This window comes from Lacerta agilis, chromosome 3 (assembly GCF_009819535.1).
Source record: "Lacerta agilis isolate rLacAgi1 chromosome 3, rLacAgi1.pri, whole genome shotgun sequence".
Classification (NCBI taxonomy): Eukaryota; Metazoa; Chordata; class Lepidosauria; order Squamata; family Lacertidae; genus Lacerta; species Lacerta agilis.
The window spans coordinates 3,151,166-3,166,118 of NC_046314.1; the positions used below are offsets into that span (position 1 = coordinate 3,151,166).

Below are 14,953 nucleotides of genomic sequence, written 5' to 3' on the forward strand. Positions count from 1 at the left end.
TGCACTTTTGTGCTGTTCTCATTTCTTTGCTTGGCCAAGAGGCATCAATAAATTAGACAGCGAACTGGCACAGTACATACTGTACAAGCCCACAAATTAAATGAGGCACTACAGCAGTAGAAATAAAACATTTTCAATTAAAGTAAGGAACACAGCACCTTGGCATAGTCACAGACCCCATGGGTGGTATCACATGTTCATCATACTCAGAGTAGACCCACTGAAATCAATGGCTTTAAGTGATTTATTTCCTGTCTTCTGGTGTGTGTGTGTGTGTGTGTGTGTGGGGCAGTTGAAAATGGAAATCCATTCTGTGCCGACTTTATTAAAAGGTAGTGAATGTAGAAGACAACAAATGTTCTTTCAAATAATGAAGTCTTCAGGGCATAAAATTATTTATTTATTTGTGTATTTATAACCTGCACTGTTCTAAAAATATTTCAAGGTGCAGTACATTAGAAGGAGTGTCACAAAGTGACAGCAAAACCAAAGGACTGCTTCTGAGCCAGAGGCTTCCCATCACCTCTGCCAGTCAGCTCCTTCGGTTTTAAGCTTCTCTTTGCCCCACACTCGGACTGGGCAAGCTAGTTTGGGCAGCCCATTCAAAGGCCAGGGTGAACGGCAGCATCGTTTGCTCATTAACTAGCATTAATTGTAACCAAGGCATGCCAAAGCTAAAGGAAGTCTTTGAACAACAGGACTGCATAGTTCACCGTATTAAATATTTTGGCTGATCCCCAAATCGTCTCTTCCTGTGAAACAAGCGATGTCGGCTCAAATGCCGGTTATACCATCACTACTTTTCCTGCATAATGCTTTACTTACAGACTAGTCTGAAAACAAAGCCAGTTAAGAAAAGCAACACGTTATTTATTCCTTGCAGCAACAGCCCTGTGTAATGCTTCTCCTTTCATCTTATTTTATTTATTACATTTCTTTCCCCTTTCTTCCACCATTGAAACTCAATTCAGGGTACATACAGGGAGGAATTCCATGCGGTGCTATTATGATCAGTGCAAGCGTTTCCAGGGGCGTAGCAAGGTAAATTGGTACCCGGGGGCAAAAAAAAGTTTGTCACCCCCCCTCCCAGCCATGGAAAGGTCAGGTGGTACCCGGTGTGGAAAATTTCTTGTCAACCCCCCCCATTGATTCCCCCCCCCCCCCCGCAAAAATGGTTTGAAGTTATTTCATATTTTCTTACAAAGGAATAATAACAAGTAATAAAAAAAACCTTTTATTTATATCCCACCCTCCCCGGCCGAAGTCGGGCTCAGGGTGGCTAACATCAGATACATAACATTGGTATAAAATCAAACAATAATTAAATTACCTCCTAAAAACATCTCAGAATCAAATTAAAGTCTAATTAGATGGCTTTCCACAGGGTTAGGGTTGGGAACAGTAAATGTTCTCTGAACTGCAATTTCAGCCTTCACGACATAGGAAAACAGCCACGTGAACAGCTATTTTGGTGGAGGAGGGTCAAGATATTAACCGATATGCATGAAATTTCATATATAGCTATATAATCCCTAGTATAGTAAGATAAGACCTTCGGAGCAGGCATTTTCAAAAATAATAATAATAATAATAAAAATTCAAAAAAAAATTCCCTTGATAATTTGTCACCCCCTCCATTATGGAACCCAGGGCAGCCTGCCCCCCCAGCCCCCCTTGCTACACCCCTGCCTGTTTCCAGCCACCCAATTCAATGTGTGGTTTTCAGTCCTAATGTAATTCCTAGATCTCAGTTGACCTGACCACTTCCTGCTTCTCCTCCAGTCTCCCTCCCTCTCTGGTGACTTATGGCTGTGTGCTGGCATGGACTTTCGGAGCAGGCATTTTTTTTCACAATCCCCCCCCCAAAATTGTTCCTTGGTAATTTGTCACCCCCTCCATTATGGAACTCGGGGCGGCCCGCCCCCCGCCCCCCTTGCTACGCCCCTGAGCGTTTCTACTTGCTAGATAGAACAATCTCCTCCTTTCTCTCCCCACCGATTGTTCTGGGGTTCTCCCCCCAGAGATGATTGGGTGATTGTGCAGGCGGAGCCTGGAAGTGGGGGGGGGGGGAGAGCCTTGTTGTGCTGCTTCCATCTAGCACAACTATTTAGTTGAATCTGGTCCATAGTTCCCAAGTGGTCTCCCACCCAGCCTGAGTCCAGATCTGAAGCAAAGTTGCCGGACCATTTGCCTTCAGACTATGATCCAGCGCTGCTGTGGTCTAAATTTCCATACTTAGTACTGTAAATTGGGAAAGCCATGTGGGTTTCAACAGGAAAGATGCTAATGATTCAATCACACTGCTTTGCCTTTGGCAATTCTTTATTATGCCCTGCACCGATTTTTCCATCTATGTATTAATCCCATCCAGACCTGAATAGGTACAGATTAATATGCAGCCCCCGAGACACACACAAGTGCTAACTCATATACAGAGCTTTATTGAGGTCTCTGATATAAAAAATACAGCTTCAGAATGAGAAATTCTTAAATTGTTTAGAAACACGTTCTGAATTGAAGGAACTTGAAAAACAAATCATCACATGAGCTGACTATAACCCTCTTCTCCCCAAAGTGCAGTTGCAAACTCACGCTTCCAGCTGCAATGCAATCCTAACTCCCGTGGTTTCTCTGTCAGACAGCTGCAGCATTCTGGTAACTGCTGTTCAATAATTAGCAGAGGTCAATCACAAGCATAAGTGAGAGCTGGACCATAAAGAAGGCTGATCGCCGAAGAATTGATGCTTTTGAATTATGGTGCTGGAGGAGACTCTTGAGAGTCCCATGGACTGCAAGAAGATCAGACCTATCCATTCTTAAAGAAATCAGCCCTGAGTGCTCACTGGAAGGACAGATCCTGAGGTTGAGGCTCCAGTACTTTGGCCACCTCATGAGAAGAGAAGACTCCCTAGAAAAGATGTTGGGAAAGATGGAGGGCACAAGGAGAAGGGGACGACAGAGGATGAGATGGTTGGACAGTGTTCTTGAAGCGACTAGCATGAGTTTGGCCAAACTGCGGGAGGCAGTGAAGGATAGGCGTGCCTGGCGTGCTCTGGTCCATGGGGTCACGAAGAGTCGGACACGACTGAACGACTGAACAACAACAATCACAAGCATTTTAATTCTTAAGGATGAAAAGCACTGTTCAAAAAAGAAGTCTGAAGAGGAAGTTGCTGCAGGAGAATACTACTGCTCTGGTAAAGAAGGCCCAGCAGAGAATTTATTTCCTCAGACTTTTAAAGAAGAACAATCTGAATGAGAGACTGCTGGTGTCCTTCTACCGAGGCTCCATAGAGAGCATTCTTACATACTGTATACCGGTATGTGCTTGGTTTTCCAGCAGCACAGCCAGGAAGAAGCAGGTACTACAGAAGGTCATAACCACAGCCCGAAAAATTACTGGTCATCCTCTCCCACCTTTGGAATAACTATACTGCTCCCATTGCCTTAAAAATATTTTACAGGATCCATCTCATCCGGGATATACGGTAGTCTTTTTGCACCACTGCCTTCAGGCAAGAGATATAGAACAATTAGATCAAGAACAAATAGATTGAATAGTTTCTACCCAAGAGCTATAACCATCTTAAATATGATAATATGACCTTGGAGAGTTGTGATGGGTGTGTACGTATGTGCATGTGTGGCTGACAATGTGTTTTTTGTTTGTTTTTTTGTGCTGTTTTTATGGGATGGCATCCAATTTCGTTGCACTTGTACAACGTTGTACTTGTAGAATGACAATAAAGAAATCTTATCTTGTCTTATCTCTGTTGTGCTGGCTCCCTCTAGCACAACTACTTAGTTGAATCCGGCCCATAGGGACCATAAAAGACAGATCACGAGTCTGTCCCACTTCCTCACAAAAAAGCCTTACCAGTTCAACATACCATTGGACCCATTCAGACATGCAACAGTGCCACTGACACATGAAGATCCTTAGGCCTTTGTGCTCATGAAGGAAGAAACATGTAAGCTGGGAAAGTGATTTTGTGCAGGACAAGGCTATGAGCGGCTACTAGTCATTTAGGTCTTTGTTCTATTTCTACTGTAAGAGGCAGTGCCAGTCTTTGAATGCCAGTTGTTGGGAAATGCATGTGGGCAGGTACTGTTCTGCTCACATCCTACTTGAAAGCTTCCCCCAGGTCTGTGGTTGGCCACAGTGGCGTAGGAACGGCGTGGCCTAGGGGGCGCTCCGTAGGGGAGGGGGGTGACACTTGCCGGCCCCTTTCTGCCACTCCCTGCTGCCCAGCACCCTGTCCGGCGGCCCGTCTGGTCGTGACAGGAGCAGCAGTGCCGGGTCGATGGACTGTGCATGCGTTGCATTTCCATGCATGCGCAGCCCGTCCCAACGTGCGCCGAGATGTTGCGATGCCCCGACCCCAGCCACTGGTGGGCCACTGTGAGAACAGTGATCCAGCATGCTCTGCTAACATTCTTATTTGTGTCTTCCCTATTCCTATTGCATCATTTGACTTGCTCAAAGGGCAGAAGCTGTATTGTTTACTAGAGTCCTATGCTGCGTGGGACATGTAACACCAATTGGTTCCATCTTTTTGGCTAACTATTTGCATCCAGGATTAATTCAAAATGCTGATTAAAACTGTAAAGGTTGTAAACAATGAAATTAATTCAACAGGGACAAATGTAAAGCTCTACACTTGTGCAGAAAGAACCAGCTGCACAAATGTAAGATGGGGGATACCTGGCTTGCCAGTAAAGGTAAAGGGTAAAGGGACCCCTGACCATTAGGTCCAGTCGCAGACGACTCTGGGGTTGCAGCGCTCATCTCGCTTTACTGGCCGAGAGAGCCAGAGTACAGCTTCTGGGTCATGTGGCCAGCATGACTGAGCCGCTTCTGGCAAACCAGGGCAGCACACGGAAACGCCGTTTACCTTTCCACCGGAGTGGTACCTATTTATCTACTTGCACTTTAATGTGCTTTCAAACTGCTAGGTTGGCAGGAGCAGGGACCGAGCAATGGGAGCTCACCCCATCGCGGGGATTCAAACTGCCGACCTTCTGATCGGCAAGCCCTAGACTCTGTGGTTTAACCCACAGCACCACCCTAGCTTGCCAGTAGTATATGTGAAAAGGGCATAGGGGTCTTAGTAGACCACAAGCTTATTAACATGAGTCAACAGTGTGGTAGAGCAGCAATAAAAGCTAATGCTATTCTAGGCTGGATCAACAGAAGTATAGTTCAGATCAAGGAAAGTAATAATACCACTCTATTCTGCCTTGGTCATACCGCATCTGGAATACTGTGTCCAATTCTGGGCACCACAGTTTAAGAAGGATGTTGACAAGCTGGAACGTGTGCAGAGGAGGGCAACAAAGATGATCAAGGGTCTGGAAATCAAGCCTTATGAGGAACAGTTGAAGGAGCTGGAGATAATGATAGCCATCTTCAAGCATCTTAAGGGCTGTCACATGGAAGATGGAGCAAGCTTGTTTCCTCCTACTCGAGAGGGTAGGACTCAAACCAATGAAACCAAACCCACTGGTTTCAAGTTACAAGAAAGGAGATTCTGACTAAATACCAGGAAGAACTTTCCGACGGCAAAAACTGTAGAATGGACTCCCTCAAAAGGTTATGGACTCTCCTTCCTTGGAGGATGGGTGGATTTTTAAGCAGAGGGTGGATGGTCATATGGCATGGATGCTTTAGCTGAGATTCCTGCATTGCAGGGGATTGGACTAGATGACCCTCAAGGTTCCTTCCAACTCTGCAATTCTATGATTTAGCTATCTGAAGGACTGCCTCCACCCAGAGGAGCCTGCCTGCCTTGAGACTATTCTACGTCCCACCATCCAAGTTAGAAGTGGGCGCAAGGGATACGGCCCTCTCAGTTTCAGCATCTAGATTGTGGAATGCTCTCCTGAACGATGGCCACTGGGTGCTTTGCCCATCACATTTACAGACTGAAGCCCCCTTATTATTTCTGTGGGCTTTCGGCAATGCACGAACTCTATGGTTTTAATATGTTAAAAACTGTTGTTTTTAACAATTAACTTTGTTTCCTTGTAGCCTGCCTTGCAGTTCTCATGATCGAAAGGCAGGCTAAAAAAGCATTTAATAAAATATACAATGATATTGCATAATTGTTATAGCTTCAGTAAAGGTAATGGGTAAAGGGACCCCTGACCGTTAGGTCCAGTTGTGGACGACTCTGGGGTTGCGGCGCTCATCTCGCGTCACTGGCTGAGGGAGCCGGCGTACAGCTTCTGGGTCATGTGGCCAGCATGACTAAGCCGTTTCTGACAAACCAGAGCAGCGCATGGAAACACCGTTTACCTTCCCACCGGAGTGGTACCTATTTATCTACTTGTACTTTGATGTGCTTTCGAACTGCTAGGTGGGCAGGAGCTGGGAAAGAACAACGGAAGCTCACCCCGTGGCGGGGATTCAAACCGCCGACCTTCTGATCGGCAAGCCCTAGGCTCTGTGGTTTGGCCCACAGCGCCACCCACGTCCCCTTATAGCTTAAGTACGACTACCATATTAATTATGCAACTTGTTTAACATTCAACCAGAGAAATAACAAAATGCTGTAGAAGTCAACATAATATATTTTGTATGTTCTGACTAAGAAACAATACATATTCATGAATTTTAAATACTGAATTTTAAAACAAGAACTATGACCCACCCACCAACATTTGTATCGAAGCTGATATTGTATTGCCACCTAGAGGCAGAAAGTGAAGTGGCCTCTGCTTAAATTATTTCAGTAAGAAGGATGGTATACTTTGGATAACAAGTGGAATAATTTCAACTTTCAAGACTAGACTATACATCCATAGTTTTTGCAGATGAATGTGAAGTTTCAGTCTGAAATATAGGAGATGTTACTGCTTGACAACCAACTATTCCAGTTACAATTTCTATGGTAAACAGACCGGTCAATGAGATGGCCAGCATCTGAAGTGGAAAGAGAATGCAACCGCCCAATACTGGTGGGGTTTGCACGTCACTCTACACCATAATTAAAATGAACTATGGTTTAATGTAAGGTTTAATGTGAATAGGCAGCATGCTGCTCCAAAGTCCACACTTCACTTTGCCCTGTTGGAGAGGAAACAAGCCAGAGTCTGGCTTGTCAGTACATTCAAGCCTAGGCTCGTGGTCAGTTTGTCTCCAAACACATTGCAAGCAGAAGCCCAAGTGTGTTTCTTGCCTTACCACTTGTCATTTGTTTGGGGGGAAACAAACCATGAGCCCAGCTTCACAGGCAATAACAAGGCAGATTCTAGCTAGTTTCTTCCCTGGTGTGGTAGGAACAAGAGCAGAGGAGAAGAGAAGCGCGGCCCTCGGAATGGCAAGCACCAGCATGCTGCCCATCCTTTGTAATAAAGTGCAAGTGTCTCCGCATCCAGTCACTGAGTCCGTGGGATTGCGCTACTGCGCATGTGCCCCACAGACCGCCATTGGGACTTGGAGCGCAGAGACTTCGGGCGGCCGGGCGAAACTGTTGAAGCGGCGTGCGTGCGCGGGCACACGGCGGGTGCGCGCTCGCGTGGACGTACTTCTAAGCGGCAGCAGCCGTTACAAGTGGCGGCGGGCGAGCGATGTCAAGCGAGAGCTGCTCAGTCAGCTCTGCGCGTGTTCCCGATGTTGCTAGGGCAACAGGGACGCTATGCGCAGAGCTGGCTACGTCATGCGGCTCTCGCGTTGTTAGAAAAAAAATGAGATAAGCGAGAGCCGCTCAGTCAGATCTGCGCATGTCCCTGACGTTGCTAGGGCAACAGGGACGCAGAGCTGACAAAGTTTCTATAACTAACATTGAGGCAGAGTCGCCTCTGAAATTCTGTAGGACAAACTTTTTTTTTTGAAAAACAAAACAAAACCACTGGTGTGATCTGTACCATAAACAAACATTGCCCAAACTCTGTTTTTAAAAATGATTGACCGCATATGTTCTAGCGCCCGTTAATTTAACGGGTTTAATGTCTAGTTCACATTAAAACACAGTTTAATTTAATCAGGGTTTAATGTAATCTGCAAATCAGACCACTATGTGAGCAAATCCAGTACCTTCATGAAAAAGGTATATTCCTCTGAAATACCAATTGCTACAGATCACAGCGGGAAGAGGCTTATTTTGCTGGTGCTCTGCCTTGGGGGCTTCCCTGAGGCCTCTGACTAGCCACCGTGAGAGCCGAGTGCTGAACTTGGTGGGTCTTTAGGGCACTTCTTACATGCTTTTGAAAATGTTTCCAAAAAGGTGTTTTGCAGGCCTAAAATGCAGTATTACCATTGTCTTCTTGCAAGAGGAGTACTAAATCTTTTTGCTCCAAGACATTCCTACATCACAAAACTTTTTCCAGCATCATTATATTTTAATCGTTTTCTGTCAGGCACGCCACACAAAAAGAAAAGGATTAAGTGAGCAACATGTGGGGAGACGGAGAAGATCCAGACCCAAGAAAAAATTATTGCCACATATTAAACTGGAAACATGCAGAGGGACAGACAGAAAGATAAACAGAAAATGCTGCAGAAAATATAATGTGTGCAGACATGTAAACTGAAATAAATTACATAAATGGGAAGAAATCAGAAGGCCCCTACCATTTGGCAATGTCAGAAGAGAATGCAAAATCACTCGCAACATATTTAACAATGTTAATTTCTATCCACCCATCAGAGGTAGAATGTCCTAGTTGCGTCCTTCACATAGCCTGAAGCACACTTAGCAAAATAAATTATTTTAAACAATTGTCCTGCCTCCCCAACAGTGATGTGGGTTTTCTGGAGGGGGGCAGGGTGGAATGAATTAAAAGTATTTTGCATTGGGAAAAGTTTGCTAGAGAGTGAGCTAATGTTACATGTCGATTGTGCTTGTGTTGAGTAAACAAAGCTAAACACTACCAAGTCTGCCTGATATTTATTTGCAGTTGGCATGCATTCATTGCTACTAATGAACTTTACGAAACAGTGTTTTTTTTTTACCTCGTGGAAAGTTTTTGCTCTGCAGCACTGCTTCACCATAAGCATAGCTCAGGATGGGTGAAGACCCTCAGCCACAGGGGCCGCCTGTGGCCTTCCACCCTCTCCGCCCAAGTCCACACCTTGAGGAATCACCACCTTCCGGCACCCAGGGGCCCCTCCCTACCCTAAGTGCCACCACAGGGGCTTCTGCAGAACCCCTTTGCCCTGAAGGGAGCGTGAAAAAGCAGCAAGAACTTTTTCTAAACAAAGAAGTTGCGTTTTTCATTCAGCTGTAACTTTTTTTTTAAAAAAAAAGCAATGCTTACTGTTATAATAACCTTACATAAACCAATTTGTGAGGTCCACCTGAAACAAACAAATAAATAAATCTTGCTTGCTCGGATGGAGGTTAGAGAAGCATGTGTGAGTGTGTGTTAAAACTACCCTACTGTACAAAGTCTCCCTGCTTATTTAAGTTATATGCAGAATTCATCATGCGAAAGGCTGGACTGGATGAATCCCAAGCCGGAATTAAGATTGCCGGAAGAAATATCAAAAACCTTAGATATGCTGATGATACAACCTTGATGGCAGAAAGTGAGGAGGAATTGAAGAACCTTTTAATGAGGGTGAAAGAGGAGAGTGCAAAATATGGTCTGAAGCTCAACATCAAAAAACTAACATCATGGCCACTGGTCCCCTCACCTCCTGGCAAATAGAAGGGGAAGAAATGGAGGCAGTGAGAGATTTCACTTTCTTGGTTTCCATGATCACTGCAGATGGTGACAGCAGTCACGAAATTAGAAGACGCCTGCTTCTTGGGAGAAAAGCAATGACAAACCTAGACAGCATCTTAAAAAGCAAAGACATCACCTTGCCGACAAAGGTCCGTATAGTTAAAGCTATGGTTTTCCCAGTAGTGATGTATGGAAGTGAGAGCTGGACCATAAAGAAAGCTGATCGCCGATGAATTGATGCTTTTGAATTATGGTGCTGGAGGAGACTCTTGAGAGTCCCATGGACTGCAAGAAGATCAAACCTATCCATTCTCAAAGAAATCAGCCCTGTGCTCACTAGAAGGACAGATCCTGAAGTTGAGGCTCCAGTACTTTGGCCACCTCATGAGAAGAGAAGACTCCCTGGAAAAGACCCTGATGTTGGGAAAGATGGAGGGCACAAGGAGAAGGGGACGACAGAGGATGAGATGGTTGGACAGTGTCCTCGAAGCGACTAGCATGAGTTTGGCCAAACTGCGGGAGGCAGTGAAGGATAGGGGTGCCTGGCGTGCTCTGGTCCATGGGGTCACGAAGAGTCGGACACGACTGAACGACTGAACAACAACAACAACTGTACAAAGGTAAAATTCACATTTGTTGCATCACATACATTTGCAGTATCCTCCCTGCCTTAGCACATGGCCCCACAGGGATTGCCTGGAAGGGAATGTGGCCCTCTGCATGAAAAAGGTCCCTGCTTTTGAATGAAGTATGGGGGTCTCAACAGAAATGCCCTCAGCTACAGCGGTAGGGGCTCATTCTCTGAAGTACCGGTAATATGGACCATTGCTTCTGCACAAATGAACAAAGGGATACAAATCTGGCATTCAAAATAACAATAGAAATCTCACGTTAAAAAAAAATCACATTAAGAAACAAGTGGTAAAACATTTCAGTCTCTCAGGATATTTTGTGGATGACCTAAAAGAAAAAGCTTTTCAAACTAAAGAATTTCAAAGGTAAACTGCAACTTTATATTGCTGGGATGACTTCCAACCATCGTGGGAAAAGGAGATTATAAATGAAGTACAGGCTTGTGGATTGTCGCATCTTTACCTGGAATCTATGACATTCAGTCAAGCTAGAGCTGTGATCTCTCAAAGATTGAGGGACATTGCAAGACAAGAGGACACTGCTCTTGTGAAACCTGGGGTGTTTCTGGGGGACCAGATATTTCAGATTTCACCAGCCCCTTATCTGGTGGAAATCCACTACATGGAGTACTGTAGGCTTTTCACAGCTGCCAGGTTAAATGTGCTGGAATCGGCGGTTTTGTTGGGAAGGTACAGGGGAGTCCCATATGCCCAGAGATTTTGTCCCTGTGCCTTGGGAGTGGTTGAGTCAACTGAGCATATTCTTCTGATCTGCCCATTTTATGTAGACCTTATACAAAAATTTATAGCTCCACTGCTATCCCAACCTAGTCCTGTAGACAGAGAAAAACAGGTTTTGTTTTTGCTGAATAACTTTACTGGACCAACAGCATCCTTGGTGGCCAAATTCCTTTTTTTGGCCCTTAAGTGCCGTAAGGTTAAAATTGACAGCATTGACATGGGTCCAAATGTATTTTAAATACTTTTATTTCTGGCTTAAGTGTCATGTTCCTTTAGATGCTTAGTCGTTTTAATTTTTGTATGGATAAATCCTTGTTTTCTGACTGACGGACGAATACAATTTTGATGATGACATTATATTGCTGATCAAAAAATTGTCAGCATCTTTAATTCTAGTTTAGGGCTCAGTCAGTACCAGGGATCTCTGTCCCAATAGAGATGCTGAAACTAGTTTAGAAAAAACTCTTGCCAATTGCTCCTGTTGAGAATGATCACTGTGCTTCTATTTGCATATATATGGGCATAGGCCTGCATTTCATGGTCTTTGGGGCCCGCTGTTCACAAAAAATCTCCTAGTCTGTACCCATATAATAGATTTTATATATGTAGTTGTAATCCTATTAATATTTAATTGTTTTTTAAATATTCTTTGCCTCCCCACCCCGTTTTCAGCTGCTCTTATTTTATCTGTAAGCCACCTTGGGTCCTTGTCAGGGGAAAAGGCAGGATGTAAATATAATAAATAATAATAATAATAATAATAATAATAATAATGTGTGTCTACGTTCTGTGCCACCCAGACTGAGGTGAGCCTTGGTCCCTCCTTGCCCAGGTTTTCAGCCCGTCTCTCTCCTGGCAGCCGGTGGGAAGGCCTGTGCTTATCTGAAGAAGTCTGCATGCACACAAAAGCTCATACCAAGAACAAACCTAGTTGGTCCTCTAAGGCAGTGTTTTTCAACCACTGTTCCGCGGCACACTAGTGTGCCGTGAGATGTTGCCTGGTGTGCCGTGGGAAAAATTGTGTTTATTTGATTCCTATTCAAGAGAATTACTTTATATATAGTTAATATAGGCACAGAGTTAAATTTTCTAACATTTTCTAATGGTGGTGTGCCTCGTGATTTTTTTCATAAAACAAGTGTGCCCTTGCCCAAAAAAGGTTGAAAAACACTGCTCTAAGGTGCTACCGGAAGGATTTTTTTTATTTTTTATTTTGTTTTGGAGAACAATGGTTAGTGTGTTGGACTATGACCTAGGAGACCAGGGTTCAAATTCACACCTGGCCACAAAGCTCACTGGCTGACCTTGGGCCAGGCACCATCTCTCAGTGCAAGCCTACCTCACGGGGTTGTTGTGAGGATTAAATGGGGAGAGGAGAAGCATGTACACCACCTTGAGTTCCCTGAAAGAAAAATGTGAAATATAAAGGTAATAAATAAATAAATGCTGCCAGGGGCTACCCCATAACCTGGAACCGCCCCCCCCAGGTTGGTTTTTTTTAATATGGCCCTTGCTTTATGAGCAATGCTTTTCACTTAAAAGGCAACTAGAAAGATTTCCCCCCAACTCCGGCTTTTGAATCACGTTAGCGTTGGGCGAGCAAAGTTGTTGAGCTTTTTTGGCAATTTTTTTCCCCAGCACCATAATTCAAAAGCATCAATTCTTTGCCGATCAGTCTTCTTTATGGTCCAGCTCTCACTTCCATACATCACTACTGGGAAAACCATAGCTTTAAATATCAGCAACTGATATCCAGAAGCATTGCTGCTTCCTACGGTTGAGGCAGAGCGCAGCCACAGGCCCGGTCCTGGTCTAACGCTCTAACCATTATGCCACACAGCCTGATTTGTCTAATCCTCTTTCGAAGCTATTGGCTGTTCAGCCGCGCCGCGCCGCCTTTCGCCCGCCCTGACTCCCCAAACGGGCCGCTTCATTGGCTGTCCGGCAGTTCTCAATCGCCCGCTGGCCCCGCCCCCGTTACCTTGACGACCCCCGTCGTCTTGGCCAGCAAGGCTCGGAATTCCTGCGGCGCCGTTTCCGGGTAGAGCTGGTCCCGCAGCAGCTCCTCCGTGATCTCCGCGTTGCCGTAGTAGGTGGCTTGGGCGATGCCGTTCAGGAGCCCCAGCAAAGGCTTGGCGGCCTCCGCGGGAGGACGTTCCGCTGCGGCCGCCATCTTTCCCGAGGGGGCTAGGCCAGAGCCAGGAAGATTTGTTCGGACGGCGGCCGGGCGGGGACAAACCAAGCCGTAAGCGGGGCGATCCTACCCAGCTCGGTGGCGACCCCTGCTGGTCGCGGTAGTAATAACAATGGTAACAAAACAATAATAAACTACGTTGTTCGTTAACATCGGAAATATTCTTGTTTTTTTCACGATTGAGCCTGCAGGGTTTTTTTAATGGTTTTTTCTTTTTACAGTGAAGCGCTGCATTCATTTTATGAAATAAATAAAAAGCACTGGAATAAACGCATGTTTCCCATTGACATGGCAGTGGGGCGTCGTGGGTGAAACCACCATCTACACACAATGGCCCTTCATGCATGTCTGGAAGTTTAAACACAGACCAACCACGCAGTGCATGGGAACGGGGAGTGCTTCGGTGTAATGTGCAAAAGGCCACAAGTAGCAGGAGGAAGTCTCTGTGATGCGCTCTAGGGTCACATGGGAAACACCATTTCCATCTTAATCAAAGAAGCCTGTGCCCCTCAGGTCTTTGCTCTCTTCCTCATATTTGCACATTGTAACTGTGATCCCATTTTAATAGTTGTTACAATCAGTGCTTTTTTCCTAAAGAAAATATTTAGGGGTACAGGGACCCTCTGGATATGGATTTAATTCATTCTGAGAGTCCGTGCGCACCCCGAAAAATCCATAACCAGAGGTGCCGCTTCTGCGCATAGCGCGATAGAGCGCTTCTGTGCATGTGCGCGGCACACGGAGCACTTCTGCACATGCGCAAGCGGCGAAACCCGGAAAAATACGTATTATGTATCCAGAGAGGTACCTAACCCAAGGGTCCACTGTAGTCTCATTGTCCTACTCATTGAAATACTGTTCCTCAATGAGGCCAAACTTAGATTCACAAAGTATTTAGGGGTATGCATACCCCTGTGTCCCCCCAGAAAAAAGCACTGGTTACAGTAACTTTCTTGCTAGGTGCTGAGCTGGTCTCCCTATAAGACCAGATAGGCAACCTTCTTAAACAGGCCTACGCTGGAGAGGGCATATTTTATTGATCCCCCTATCTGAAAAACAGTATAGAACACATTTCCTTTTGAACTAATCTTATTGACTCATGGATGAAGAGACATAGGCAACATTCTTTATAAATGTGAGAAGAGGTGTGCTACTAACACACATCTATTTCCATTCAAAATATATTTGTGAGGAATAGACAACTCATAACCATGTAAACTTACATGAATCTCTCTCTACATTGTTGAAGTATCTCTGTGGACCCATATTTAAAGGAAATTGCCTCCTTTTCACTGATAAGTTGTTTTTGTTGTTACTGTATCCCTGAAAATACTGGTGCTCTCTCTTGTCACATTTAATTTATATATCTAGCCTATTATTCAGTGTACAGCATTAGCAAATCAGATATGGACACATGCTACTCTTCTTGCATTGTGGTAGTAACTTGCCTTTTTGTCCCATGACCAGTCAACAGTGTGTACTAGCATGAAACAGTGGAACAATGTGTTGTCGCCTGCCAAAACTACCTAGAGAAAATGTTTTATTGGTAACATATGCTGCTTTTGAAATGTTTTGTCTGCACTTGATTAGTTGGAATTTTAACAGCCCAGTCCTGTGAATGTTTACCCAGAAATCCCACCAATTTCAGTGGGGCCTACAGAGTATGTTCCAAGTAAATCTGCATTTGACAAAGTCTTATCTCATATTTGTGTCA

The 14,953-nt window shown here is 44.8% G+C and overlaps 1 protein-coding gene across 1 annotated transcript in view; it reads right to left on the reverse strand.

Moving 5' to 3' along the window:
* COMMD1 (copper metabolism domain containing 1) overlaps positions 1–13,247 on the reverse strand; it is an 87,466-nt gene extending 74,219 nt beyond the window's left edge. The window contains exon 1 of the mRNA XM_033145630.1: positions 13,027–13,247. Within this exon, the coding sequence (XP_033001521.1) occupies positions 13,027–13,218 (192 nt within the window). The 5' untranslated portion in view covers positions 13,219–13,247. The remainder of the gene's footprint in view (positions 1–13,026) is intronic.
* Positions 13,248–14,953: the final 1,706 nt, after the last annotated feature.